Here is a 15,839-nt window from a genome sequence, read left to right as displayed (position 1 = left end):
GGAGCTAGTTTGAAATATTCTTTTATAAATTCTTCAGTGTTAATTTTTCACACGTTGCTTCACTTTGTAAATTGACGAGGAAGGCTTAACCATTTTCCATTGGAAGAAATCTTGACGATTCTTATCTTGTCGGCAACATCCAGAACGTCTCAGCCTCTGAGGACCAACTCCTAATTAGTGCCCAGTATTCTTATCTGTGAGATTCCAAGAAAGCTTAGTTGGATTGCTATACATCATCTTAAATAAGTAAATACATGTAAGTAGATAGATAGGTGCTAGGTACACAACATTGAAACATGCGTTTGAAATTTGCATCTTACAAATTGTCTGAAATTTATTTATATATTATTTATTTTCTTTTTCAAATTTTCATTTAACTTCCAGTTAGTTAACATACAAAATCCTGTCTCCAGGAAAACAGAATTTACTTGGAGATTCATTAACTTAATCTGTAGCTTAGGAGGCTTAGAGAAAATGGAAATATGCAATGTATTTACAAATAAAATATATTGAACTCATCGAGATGGGTTGGAATTCTTTTTCTAAGAATGATTTTTTTTCTTAATTCCAAAAATTCTATTGAGAAAAATGTTTATTTAGGAAACAACTAATGGGCACTACCCTTTGAGCAGATTCCATGTATTTACTTTCTAAGTATGACTGTATTTTTACAGGTAATCTAGAATTTTAGAAGTCATTTACTAGTTTTTGGTAAATTTCAAGGCATTGTAGACCGTAGGGGGGATCTAAAACTAATACCATTGTAATAGAAAATCTATTCTCGTGAGAGTAGTCTTTAGTTGTGCAGTGTTTTATGTAATGTTTGGACCAGGCACGCTTTTAGAGCCTGTAAGGCCACATTTGGAAGGTACATTTATCTCCTCTGAAGACTCACTACCATTCCTAATGTCAATCAATGGGAGAAGTGGGTGCTCAGGGAGCTGGAATAAAAAAATCTTTTCTGTCTGTGATTTGGTTACCTATGGTTATATTTGGACACAAAAATGTCCAGTTGAGTGCCTGGGAGGTATGGGATGCTAAAATGCTTTCTGCAATATAGAGAGTAAATAATAATAGTAGATGCTTCTTTACCAAGATCATATTTCTCTGCATCTAACTACCATTTTTTGTCTCTAACATTTTGTCTAATATGTTATATAATCCAGTCTCATGTTAGCTAGATGTGGTTAGTTAAGAGAAATTATAGAAAATTTGCAATTATAGCACAGAGAATTTTCCATATATGTTTCACCAAGTTTCTCCTAATGTTGACATCTAGCATAACTAAGGTCTATTTATCAAAACTGAAACGTGAACATTGGTATTATACTACTAACTGAACTATAGACTTCATCAATTTTTCCACTAATATTCTTTTCTAGTCTAGGATTAAAGCCAGGATCCACTATTGTATTAAGTTTGTCGTATTTCCTGGTCTCCTATAGAGTATAACAATTCCTTATCCTTCCTTGCCTTTCTTTCATGACCTTGATTCTTTTGAAGACTATCAGAAATTTTATGGAATGTCCCTTGATTTAAATTTGTCTTATGTTTTTCTCATTATTTTAAGGTTATACATTTTCAGAGGGGATACCATGGAATTCATGTGTCCTCAGCCCATCAAGATGTTAAAGAGTCAAAAAAAAAAAAAAAGATGTTATAGGGTCACATTTCTAGTGATGTTGGCCTTTGTCACTTGGTTAAACTATTGGTTGCTTGCTGGTTTTTAACCATTGTAAAGTTACTATTATTTTTTCTTTGTAAGTAATAAATATCTTGGATAAAATGGTTTAAGACTATTCAAATCTAATTTCTTTTTTTTTTGTAAATTTATCTTTTATTGGTGTTCAATTTGCCAACATATAGAATCACCCAGTGCTCATCCCATCAAGTGCCCCCTCAGTGCCTGTCACCCAGTCACTCCCACCCCTCGCCCACCTCCCCTCCCCCCACCCCTAGTTTGTTTCCCAGAGTTAGGAGTCTCTCATATTCTGTCTCCCTTTCTGATATTTCCCACTCATTTTTCCTCCTTTCCCCTTTATTCCCTGTCATTATTTTTATATTCCCCAAATGAATGAGACCATATAATGTTTGTCCTTCTCTGATTGACTTATTTCACTCAGCATAATACCCTCCAGTTCCATCCACGTCGAAGCAAATGGTGGGTATTAGTCGTTTCTAATGGCTGAGTAATATTCCATTGTATACATAAACCACATCTCCTTTATCCATTCATCTTTCGATAGACACCAAGGCTCATTTCAATTTTTTAAAATATTTTATTTATTTATTCATGAGAGACACACAGAGAGAGGCACACATAGGAAGAGGGAGAAGCAGGCTCCATCCAGGGAGCCCAATGTGGGACTCAATCCCGAGACTGCGGGATCATGCCCTGAGCCAAAGGCAGATGCTCAACCGCTGAGCCACCCAGGTGTCCCTAGAGCATTTATTTTTTGCAGTTTTAAGTTCTTTCTGTGCCCCTTTTAGATGTAAATATTCTGCCAGCCTCTTGCCAGGTTTACAACTCAGTAATACTCTTAAGGACCTGGGAGTCACCCCTTTGAAGTGTAATAATGAAGAAAGACAGTGCCTCTATCTACCAATTTCTATTAATAAGTGCCATTAGCACACGCAGATGATTTAATCACATTAATCAACCTCTCCCTAATGTCACACAGTACTTTACTACAAATATGCCTCAGTACTTAAAAACTCAGACCTTTGTTCATCAGAGTTGATTTCAAACTCTCTCTCCTATAACAGTAGTCTTTTATAAAAATTTTCTTTGCGTGTTTAACTTGTCCAATGCAATCTTTATTGACACCTCTGATGGGTTAAAGAAGTCATAAACTTTCAGATTTTGTGACTTGTTGTCTTCAATGGGGGAGCAGTGCTTTCTCTAACTTTCTATATCATCAGATGAAAACTAGATAAATCATAATTTTAAGTTATTTACATTCCTGCCTTGTAGAGTTCTTATGTCAACCCCGAAACACTTGCACAGATTGTTACATACACATGAATTATGTTTGTGGATGACTTGTAAAGAGTTTAAAAATGTTAAGTCACTACAAGAGAGGGAGAAAGGAACAGTCAGAGGAAGTTAGTGTCCACAGAAACAATAGATCAGGGAGGGCAAAAACACAGAGCAAAAATGACGCCTGTGGGAATATAAACTCTCAGAAATTTACAAAGCTCTTGTGGGAGGGAGTTTGAGATTCTAAAAGATGTATGATAAGAAACTTGACTCAATTTTATTTATATTTTAAAATATGAAAATTTAAGTCAACTGTGGGTCTTAGATCACAAGTGAACAGAAACATGGATAATTACCTGGTAAAATAGTCACCAAAAATAATATTTGTGGATTTCATGGCACTGACATTTGTGGAAATGACACACACACAAGCCCATATTTACTTTTTAAAATACCTAGCAAGTGATAGATAGATAGATAAATATATTCTACAAAATTATAACTCTTTACTTTTCTTTAGGGACAACATCATCTATATTCAACTAATAATAATCTAATGAAAACAGTCTTTTCAATCTTTTTTGCCATATATATGTAATGACAGTTATTATCAGCATATTGATATAAAATATCAATCATGGTACTATTGTTAAATTGTAATTTATTACATTATATATAAATCATAATAATATATATGCATAATGTCATGAATGTCATGAATATTTAAATTCTATACCACATTCCTAAGATTGTTATTTTATCATGGAAAATATTTTTAGAAAGATAAAATAAAGTGTTTAAATTCACATAAACTATTCAAAGGGAAACCTGTTATCTTTATATTCAGTTACACATAAAATACACATCCATGTTATAAAATTATATTTATTACATATTAAAATTAAGAAGAAACTAAACAAAGAAACAGGTGAGATGCAGTTATTTTTCAAATTATACCTGCTTTTGTGGTAGACTCTTCATATATCTTGCCAAGGTTTTATTTTTAATAAAATATTTTAAATAGTTATAAATGAACACTAAATGTCACACCATCAATGATATATGAAATTCATATTTAGTAAGACAGTTGACTTTCTAGAACTCTTATACAACAACTTATTTTGGACCAAAATGTACATTTTTTTAAACTTAAAAATAATTACTGGAGTTGGTTTTCAAATTATATTCCATGCATGCTAATTTACCAATCAAAATGTAATAATTAGGAGGATCTGCTCAGTGGTTTAGCGCCTGCCTTCGGCCCAGGGCCTGATCCTGGAGCCCCAGGATCAAGTCCCACGTCAGGCTCCCTGCATAGAGCCTGTTTCTCCCTCTGCCCATGTCTCTGCCTCTCTCTCTCTGTCTCTCATGAATAAATAAATAAAATCTTAAAAAAATGTAATAATTATAATTTGATATTTTCTGCACTGGGAGATTTTAAGCTCCTTGAGAGCAAGAACAGTGCCATGTAACTTTACCAAGCAGTAGAAAATCAGTAAATGCTGAATGATGATGTGTAGATGATTCATTATCTATATTATGACCAAACATTATTGCACTATGCTGTAATACGGTGATAGGAGAGAGGTGTGATGAGCAGGGAGACAGTCATAAACTGAAAGGCCCCCAATTATCTGGGCTTTCTGTCTTCTCCTTGATAGATTCTTTCCTTTCCTTGGCATTAGACTAGCACATCTTTTGTCTACTTCCAATTTACTGTAAACAGGGACGTGGAATTCAGGTAACCAAACTTACATTGTATGCAAAGTAAAAATTATTAGGCACTGAGTCACATCCTAAGGGAGTACTCTTATGAATAGAATGAATAGGCTCCTAGAGCTTGTTTATCACAGCCTTTACAATATTACTTACTGAATTATTTCTTTGTTTTACAAAACTATGTAGTTTTGAAACATGAGGATTTTTGTATTGTTATTCTTGGCAGCAACTAAGACAAAAATATTTTTAAAACCTGGAATGATAATCTAAAGAAAACACAATGCAATTGAATTTAGATTCATTTAAGTCTTTGTAACATTTAAATTTTAAAAAAGGTAAATATACAGAACCATTTAAATCAGAATACTTATATAAACTTGTTAAAGTATGTTCTTTCCTTTGAGATTGTCTGTTTTGGAAGACAAATTATAATAACCCACCTGCTTTGGTGAGAAACCAGAGGAAAGATTTTAAAGGCTTGGTATTAAACCTACAGCTAATATATATATTGTAAGAAATACATAGCCATACTATGATCCCATCTGTCAAAATAATTGGGATATTCATGTTAGGTTTTTGATACCTCTTCCCACCAGCACCACTTTTTTGAAGCTCCATGCAGATCACCACCTTTAGTTAACAACTTTATTTTTAGAGAAAGGCTTATCCTACAGCAACACTTATTTACATTTCAATTATAATTCTACACACTAAGAACTTCTCTGAAGTTATTTCCTATGGGTCTTCAGCCACACTTATCTGCGTGAGGATTACTTTTGCAGGTCATAAGGCTCATTCATTGTTTTAGTTTTTACTGGTAAGATTTGCCTGGACTAGTTTATCTCTTACTCCCAAAGAACCCAGCATTGAACCTTCAGGTATGGCTAAGGAGAAGCAGAAGCGTCTGTCACTGACTGGTAAGGGATGTGGCACATAGAATGGCATTTTGGGATAAGAGAGTAGACTGTCTGGTTTATAAAATCTCTAATGCCTCCACAAAACCAGAACATAGGAAATATCATTTATTTTCTCATTCTTTTTTTTTATTTTGAAAAAAATTAAATATGCAGAAAAACTTAAGCATACTAGTACAACATTCACTCATATTCCCAGGACCTGGATATAGCAGCTTTTAAAAGAAGATTTATTTATTTATTTGAGAGTTGAGAGAGAGAGAGAGAGAGAGAATGGGGCAGGGTGGCGGGTGGATCTTCAAGCTGATTCCCTGCTGAGTACAGAGGTCAAGGTGGGACTTGGCTTGAGGATCAACCTCACAACCCATAAGATCATGACCTGAGCTGAAACCAAGAGTCAGACGCTTTAATGGGCAGAGCTACCGAGGCGTCCCCTGGACTTACCAGTTTCAGCATACTGCCAGAGCTATATTTGTGTGTGTGTGTGTGTGTTTTCCTGAACTGCTTCAAAGTTGCAACATCTGAAGAAAATTAACAATCACTTCCTAATGTTGTCTAATACCAAGTTGACTCCATAAACAGCATTTATGTTTTCCTAGAACAAGGACACATATTGGATTCACAAATAAATATTAATATATTTTTCAAAATAGAATATACCCTAGTGCTAAAAACTGCCTTGCAGATGAAACTATAAATAACAGAGAGATATGATCAAAAAAAGAAAGAAAACATTGGGGAGGGTTTCATTTATAGGAGACAGGCATATGTTCCCTATAGGCCTGATTTCCATGGTTGTTAAAGGTAGATTATTAGTAATATCTACCTTAATATTATGTAAGTAGGATAACTTTTCAAAACTGTTGAGCAAAGTGACTGGCATAGAAGAAGCATAAATAAATGTTAATTGTCTCTATTCTTATTATCTTTAGAACATAATCAATTAAGTAACACTGGTAATATAATAGTTAACTGTTTTGACCCAGCCCCTGAATCCTATAAAGTTTTATAATAAAATGAAATAGTTTTATACCTAAGGGATCTGTGAGTATAACTCATGAGGTTTCAAGAGTATTATTTTTCGACAGATGAGGAAATTGAGAGCTTTTAAGAGCTAATATATTCATAAATTTGATTTAAAAGACTACACATAAAAATATAAAAATGTGTATCATTCCTTAAAGCAAAGTCCAATTCCAGTTCCTAAAAATCATTTTAACATATGATGGAAAACTTTTCTTAATGAATTCTCAGGAATCTGTTTGAAATTACAATTTAGTATGCTGAAAATATCAATGCATAAACATTTTTGATGAATTTGTTCTCCAAATTTTAATGAAGTTACATTTCTGCCAGCAGCAGTTCAGATTTTCTAAACTCCAGGAAAATGTTATACTATTTATATTTCTTATATATTAAAACACACCCATTCCCCAAATGCCTTTGGGCTTATCAAACACACACATGCACACACACACACACACACACACATACACACTACTATTAAATTTGATAAACTCTGGAGGTAAGAATGGCAACACATGGATTTACAGACCAAATCTGCCACTAACCAGCTGGATACTATTTTTCAAGCCATTTCTCTTTCCTGGGACTCAGTTTCCTTATCTGTAAAATAAGCAATTTGGATTCTGGAACTTCTGAGAATAAGAAAGACTTATTATAATGACTTTATATTTCTATATGGTTTGTTGCTTATGGCATGTATTTACTCGATAGAATTTACTTGGTTCCTGCCTAAGCTCTGTGAGGTAGCTAGGTGAATATTTTTAACTGTCCTTCCCTACAATATTGTGAAAGTTTTAGAAGCCAGGTGAAGGCATCAGTCCTAAGTGCCATTTATTAAGTCTCTAATATAATCCAGCATCATTACTTACAGATATAATTCTAATTGTCAGAAAACCTGTAATAAGTTTATCATCATTTTAACATGTAGTAAAATTGAGTTTGAGGATGCTTAAGTTCCTCACTACAAAGCTAGTACTTGACAGATGGGGAGCTTGGACCGAGGTCCATATGACAACTTTTTTTGCATTTTTCTTATTGCTGGAACTTTTTATTTTTGTCTTTTTAAAGAGATAATGGAAGTCATGGAAAGTGTTTAAGAAATAATGTAAGCATATTAATATTTTAAGTAGTAGTAATGATCATAATGAAAAAGCAGATGAAAAGAAGGTAAGATCAATTGTGCTGTCAATACAACCTTAGGTAAATAATGAGGACCCAATTTTGAGAGTGGACAGGAAAAATGTATGGGGGAAATTAATTTCTACCTTGCAGAGACAGAAGCTTGGAAAGTGTGTAAATGTGAATGACAAAGAAAATGCAAGATCAATGCTATAAAATTTTGATCCTACAAGCCTATTCTTTCTCTCTCTCCTATTTCTATTGACTGTAAGCATTTATCATATATATGTCCTACTTTCAGAACTTATATTATAGGGGATGGAGACCAATAAGACACAAATAAACATAAACATATATGTGTGTATGTATGAGAGAGAGAGAGAGAGCACTATTATTCTGAAAGGTGGTTCTGCTTTCAAAGACCTTTCCTCTAGAAAGTAAGAACATATATATATATTCACAAATAATTAGGCTACAAGAGAGAATGATATGAATATCTTGAAGGGAGAACTGATAACATGTATGAATTTTTTTTTTTTTGCATTTTATTTATTTATTCATGAGAGGCACACAGAGAAAGTCAGAGACATAGGCAGAGGGAGAAGCAGGCTCCCTCTGGGAGCCCCATGCGGGACTCGATGCCAGGATTCCGGGACCACAACCTGAGCCAAAGGCAGATGCTTAACCACTAGCCCACCCAGGCGCCCCCACGTTCTGAAATTTTTAAAAGAATAATTATATATAGCTGGAGAAAAAGGATACATAAATTTGGCTTGAAAATAGAATTAAGTTTGGAGCAACAAAGATGGGGAGAGGAAAGATGAGCAAAATAATTAATGGACAATATCTCAAGAGATTTACTTGCAATAGCAAATAGTTGAGTTTAGCTTGAAGACACAGTGCATGAGAGGAAGATAAAATGTCATTGAAAAGCAGTCGTTTTAGGGGTAAAGGTTATGGTGGCCCCTGAGACCCAGTAATTTTACTCCTAGGTATATACTTAAGAAAAATTAACCCATATGTGCACCAAAAGAAAAATACAAGAATATTCACTATTCATAACAGCCAAAAATGGAATATTTTCCAAAAGATCGTTAATAGGTACATTGAAATAAATGGTGTATATTTGCAAATGGAATTCTATGTGTGTAGAGTGACAAGAATAAGCATACCATAACTCCATGCAACATGATAGATGTACTTCAAATATATAAAGCTGGACATAAAAAGCCAGATACAAGAGTACATATACCATCATTTCATTTTTATAAGGTTTAAAAACAGGAAAATCTATAGTTTTTAAAATCAGTAAAGTAGTGGTTCTTGGGAGATAGTGACTAGAATAGGTCCCAGGGTGGCTACAGGAGTGCTGGCAAACCTTTGGTTTCTTGATTTGGGTGCTAGGTATGAGGATACACTCAGTTTTTATAAATAGTTTCAGTTGTACCTTTATGATTTGGGCATTTTTCTATGTGAATTTTCTACTTTAGTTAAACATATTCACGGGTAGTATTTGAGGAATTAACATTCTTTATTCAGTAAGGAGACATGGAAGCCGTTGTCTTTAGCTGAAGAGTTGCACTATTCTATTAAAATCAGAAAGATTGGATCAAGTGATAACAAGACAAAAGGATTGAAAATGAAAGAGAAAATTGACCTGAACTTATAGAGTAGTACTGGGAATACAGACAAGGAGAGAGTGTGATCAAATACTGAGATAAAATGGATCAAATTTCTGCCTAACAGAATAGGATACATAAAGAGAGGGAAAGTTTTTTTTTAAAGAGATTCAAGACTAAATGGCAGACAGTACTACTGAGAAACACAAAAATCAAGAGGATAAATGATTTGACAAATGTTGGCAAACTACAGTTAAGTCTGGTCTGTCAACTATCTTTGTACAGCCCATGAACTAGGAATGGTTTTTACATCTTTAAGTGATTGAAAAAAAAATATCAGAATAGATGTAATCAGAATAATATTTAAGACACATGAAAATTATATGAAATTGATGTTTCAATGTCCATATACAGTTTTTTGGAACACAGCCACACTCATTTGTTTGCATGTTTTCTATGGCTGCTCTTGCATTACAAGAGTAGCAGATGTGAGTATTGTGATAGAATGGTATGGTATGTCCTGAAAAGCATAAATTATCTACTATCTTGCCCTTTACAGAAAAATTCTGCTAACCCCTGCTTTAGAGCTAAAATTATAAATTATATATATGTCATATATTATATATAAGTGTGTAGAGAGAGATAGGGATAGAAGTAGACAAATATATATTTCAATATATTTATAGATATATCTATATATATTTATATATATATTTCAAGTATGTACTTAGACATTATACTTAGACATTATACTTAGGCATTATACTTAGGCAATACTTAGGCAATATATACTTAGGTATAGACTTGAAAATACAATATATATATAAATGTGTATATATATATATATATATATATATATATATATATATACATACACACACAAAAAAAAATGCCTAATACAATAATGGGAGAATGCAAAGTTTGTTGAAAAAGGAGGATAATGTTAGAAATAGAATTCTGAGGGTCACTCAGAACTGAGTGAAGAACTGAGTGAGTCTGTTATTGTAAGTTAACAGCTGACGTTAAAGACAACTAAAGAAAATAAAAAGTGCTTCATACACATTCATTCATTTGATCTCTAACACAACCTGTGAGGTGAATATCATTGTCTCTAGTTTACAGATGAGGAAATAGACTCTAGAAAATATGTGACTATATTTTGGAGAATAAGTGCATTCAAAAGTAGAAGGTGACAGAGAAATACCATCCAGTAGAATGGGAATATTTTGATATATTGTGGGCGATATATTGCTTATATTTGTTGGCATAGTAATAGGACAAAAATTCTAGGGTCAGAATTTCTAAGTTTCCATACTGGCTCTACTACTTACTAACTCTATAATCTTGAGTTAATATCTTAACCTTTGAGACACTCAGTGTCATAATCTATTAAAATTAGTATAATAGTATAATTACCTCATCGGGCTGCTATGAATAGTGAAGTTAAATCATACATAAGGTGCCTGGAAGAGTGTCTGGCATATCTAAATGTTAGCTATTTTTATCTTTGGCAACAGATTCCAAAAATCAGTTGACGCACAATATAGTATCATTTGTATGACAATGATTCAAAAAGCCCTTGATAGCTATTTACATCACAGTTCTACTCTATAGACATGAGCACAAGTGGAGACATATCACCAGCCAGCAATAACATCAGAACCCCCACTTACTTACCTGATTTGTGTTAAGCTTTGTTTCTTTGCTTATCCTTCACACAACTATCCAATAAGGAATTTTTGCTCAGAATTCTTAAATATGAAGTGTTCTCTTAAGTCCTATTTTGAAATGTCCATAGTGATTCAAATTGATTAATAGTAAATAATAAATCCTTCACAGAAGCACTAAAAATCTTCAGTAAAGGTGTCAGTCAGTCATTTAATGCTTTTTTGATGTTGCTCCTCCTGTGGGAGAGAGAAAATTCACTAGAACTTTCAATTTTGTAAACTATCACCCAACTTTTGGCCCTTATCCTCTGTGAAGTAAACATCTGGTGATTATAATTCACTATGTGAGTTGAGATGTTATTAAGGAAATCGAGTGCAACCGATGAGACTCCTGTGCGTGACAGGGTCAGACTCAGTGCTATCCAATAATCCGCTCTGGTCCCTGCATGGCAGGTGGGCGGCAGCTGCAATTACTGTCATTTTATGTCTGGAGAAACTTAGACAAGAGGGTTCAGGGACTTCCTTAAGGTCATATTGGAAATCAGTAGCATTCCAAGGAACAGAACTTAAAATACACTTAACAAGATCACCTCTTGAATAGTTTCAACTTTTTTTAATGAGGATATTGAATAATTTTCCATGATATTCCAGTGTATACTTCAAAAATATTTATTAGATCCCTATTCATGGATTTATTACTTATGAGACAAAGACTGTACAAAGAAGTTCCAGTTGAATCTATCTACATCTATTATTATTTGAAAGTTTAAACACTTTTTTTTTAATGAAAATGGAAAGAATGGTAATGACCAGTAGTCAAGATGGTGAAAATTCATTTCGATTTTTGAGCTAGTTTAATGAGTTAGTAGCTTATAATTTACTTAATGTGCTTGCATACTATTGATTTTAGACCTAAGTGAACTGTGTCTTCGTCTATGTGCTTTGCTGTATGCCAGCAGCAGTAAAAGTTGCTTTTCTTTTAGTAGGCCACATTGCCTGAGAAAGAAAACTACAAATGATTCAGATTCTAAGGAAGAGACACCTGTATAACTCATCAGTTAAAAGCCTATTCTCATAGCTTAATTTAATTCTTCAAATGAAATAATGCAAAAAATGAACGTTCTAAGTGATAGATATGGGAATACATTTTGATAATTCTCTTACTGGATAGGAAATAGCCATCATTTACTAAATGAACATTCACTAACATAATGTGTCAAACATTATGCTAGGGAATTTAGAAGAAGCTTCAATTTCGAAAGCCTCATGGTTTGTTTTCATGACTAGGTTAGAACTGAAGCATGGATAATTAATGCTGAGATTTCACAGACACCAAGTTATTTTTAGATGCTGAATTAGTCTTATAAATAAATAGATAATAAGTGACAGATACTTGATATTGGCTCTTTAATTTTCATTTTTTGTTGGATTTTCCATTGACCATTCTTATAATTCCTTCATTCATAATTTAAGCTTTTTTGCCCTTGTATACTATTGACTTAAGAAAGTGTATTTCAACCACTTTGATCCTAGTGCCCAGGATATTTCAAAGGTCTTTTAGGTGATTTTCCTTATTTTCCCTCTATGTCCATATCCTAGATACCAGCATCTGGAAATATATTGGCACTGTATGTCTCACGTATTCTCTGTGAAAGATCTAATAAGTAAAAATCTACTTAAATGATTTATCATTTTTAACTACTCTATCGGAAGCCCAAGTACTCATTCTATTAGAATATACATGGATTTTTGATGAGACTATGATTGCACAGACTACTGCATTTTATGGCCTTGTTACTACAAAATCATTTTGACTTCAAGATTCTCTACTTGACAAAAAGTTATAGGTCCCAGATGATAATGCTGTGAATATGGTGGCTTAGATGGTTCTCCTACCCTTCCCACATTCAAACTGCAAGTGGAAAATGAAAGTTGCATGCTGTTCAAAATTTGACATATCCAATGAATAGTACTAAGCCAACACAGCAAGTTTACTGTGCATGGGAGAAGAGCACTTCAGAATTCAGGGTGCTAATTAGTGAGGGTTGCCTTAATAAACCCTGCCTGTAACATTTTTACTCTTCCCTCAAAATAATTTATAGACACATACACACTTGAATGTGTTTGTATGTACAAAGTACACAAATATATCCTTACGATTTTTAACATGCGCTTAAAATTATTTATATATGATTTATAAATGTATACTATTACTGATTACCAATATATTTTCAGTGTTTGTGTAAAGATCTGTCTGAATGTATATACATACATGTATAAATAGACATTATAATGTCAAAAGACATTTCAAGATAGTTTTGCTATACTTCTACCTTTTGAAGCATATTGTGGTATAATTAAATAAAGTATATGCTTTTCTAATACATGAGATTCATATATTAAGCTTGAGTTAATTTAAAAATGTGTTGCACTAGAAATTTGAGAAGTCTTACATTTATATTAAGGAATAGAATTAAATATGTCAGATACCAAATTATACATTGTTATTATCAAATTTAAATTGTAGTTCTAGAGCAAACATTTATAAATTTAATAGCTTTTTCATGTGAAAAATTAAGCCTGGAAAGTTTTGATTATATGACTTAAAAAACTATGACACATAAGCTAGTTTAAGAATAATCTGTAATGACCACTTCTTTCTAAAATGCTTTTTGACATAGTAGAATGATTATAAATCTACTTATCACATGTTTTAGGCTAAGATGACTCAGTTGCCTGAGGCAGAAAAGGAAAAGATTGCTGAGCAAGTTGCTGATTTCAAGAAAGTAAAGAGTAAACTGGATGCTGAGATTGAGATATGGGATGATACCAGCAATGATATCATTGTTCTGGCCAAGAAGATGTGTATGATTATGATGGAGATGACAGACTTCACAAGGTAATTATGTGGAAAATGATGCATAACATTTATAATGGGTAGAAACATTTGTCACAGTAATGAAACCCAAGTTTCTCTAAGTAGCAGGTGCTGAAAACCAAATGGTGGGAGAAACATAAATAATATAGAATTAGAAAGTTGTAGGTGTTTAGTTCTAGAGGTTTTGGTAAATAAATATGGCAAAGTTTCTCATAACAGGCCAAAAAATGATTTTAGAAATCTCCTTTATACCCTCTCACCTTAGGAGTCTTCTCTGTGTTTCATATTAGCATATTGTTTTACAAAGAAATTGGTAAATCTAATTATGATTTTGATTGGAGCTATCTGAATAGTTGATTTCCATAATTACATAATTTTAGTTGTGATGATTTATGTGTCATCAAGATTCATGATATCTTTTGCTCCTGAGTCATCAACCAAATATATTTTAAATCACAGTGACTTAATGATATACATGAAAGAATCATACATTGTGTGTAAATTCCAGAAGCAATAAAATTCTTATTATAGCTTCAAAATATTGTTTTTTAGAGCTAGCCAAAGAGCAGTAAAATAATATAGTTCTTGCCCTACCAGTTACTAAAATATACAAAACTACAATACTTAAGGCAATTTAATGTTGGTGTAATTTTAAAAGCCACAGAGAAGAACACTCTGAAGCAGACCCGGTATACTCAGAAAACGTTCATTTATATCACCATTCATTGTCCACAAATATATATTTTTTTAAGATTTTTATTCATTTATTCATGAGAGACACACAAAGAGAGAGAGAGGGAGGCAGAGACACAGGCAAAGGGAGAAGCAAGGCTCCATGCAGGGAGCCCGATGTAGGACTCCATCACGGGACTCCAGAATCACGCCCTGAGCTGAATGAAGATGGGTGCTTAACCTCTGAGCCACCCAGGGATCCCCCACAAATATAAATTTTAGATACAGTAATAAATATAACTTTAAAAATCATAACAAATAGAAAAATGTACACACAAATCTTTTATTTATATTAAGAATCAGAAAGACTTTTTTTTTTTCAGAAAGACTTTCTAAGCATTGGAGAAAAGGGGAGAACTTATAAAAATAGGATTATTAAAATGAACTACATTAAAAATTCTGTAGATCAATAGAATGTCCTAAACCATATTAAATATAAATAGATAATTGGGTAAACATTTGTATCAAAAAATAACAAAAATATGATGCCATTTATATATAAAGAATATTTAAAGAAATGAATATAAAGACATTGTCAAGAATAAAAAATCAAATATTCTAGAATGGACAAAAGACATGAGCAGATAATTCACAAATTTCTCCCCCTAAAAAAATTGATCTATAAATCTGTGAATAACATTCAACCTAAAATAATTTTTAAAAATGTAACTTTTAAATTTATAAAATTGGACAAAATTTTAAAACAGGTTTGTTATAGGGATAGTATGGTGATGAAAGCGTATGTTTTTATAATGTTGTAATAGTTAGGCATTATGTATAAAGTAAGAACTTTTGTAAAGTTTTGATATCTATACCTGTACATTATATACACAGTTTAATGAAGAGTACCTTTTATTTATTTATTCTGGGTACATATGTAAAGGAAATGAAAAAAACATCTTGAGATTTCTGCATTCCTATGTTCATTGCAGCATTATTCACAATAGCCAAGATATGGAAATGGTGTTGGTGTCCCTCAAAAGACGAATGAATAAAGAATATATATATTTATATATATTATTATATAAAATTTTATATATATATATATATATATATATATATATATATATATATATAATCTTAAAAAGAAACCAAACTCACAGAAAAAGAGTAAAAGGTTGGGGAATGAGGGGTAGAGGAAGTGGGAAGATGTTGGTCAAAGAGCAAACACTTTCAGTTATAAGA

General features: G+C 32.6%; 1 protein-coding gene across 4 annotated transcripts in view; it reads left to right on the top strand.

The window, feature by feature from the left end:
* Positions 1-15,839, top strand: part of CTNNA3 (catenin alpha 3) — a 1,671,697-nt gene that overhangs the window by 1,505,570 nt on the left and 150,288 nt on the right. For all 4 annotated transcript variants that reach the window (XM_035715351.2, XM_035715352.2, XM_049108978.1 and 1 more), the window contains one exon: positions 13,762-13,943. In XM_035715351.2, coding sequence (XP_035571244.1) covers positions 13,762-13,943 — 182 coding nt within the window. The remainder of the gene's footprint in view (positions 1-13,761; positions 13,944-15,839) is intronic.

This window comes from Canis lupus, chromosome 4, assembly GCF_003254725.2.
Source record: "Canis lupus dingo isolate Sandy chromosome 4, ASM325472v2, whole genome shotgun sequence".
Lineage (NCBI taxonomy): Eukaryota > Metazoa > Chordata > Mammalia > Carnivora > Canidae > Canis > Canis lupus.
This window is presented reverse-complemented; position numbering and strand designations above follow the sequence as displayed.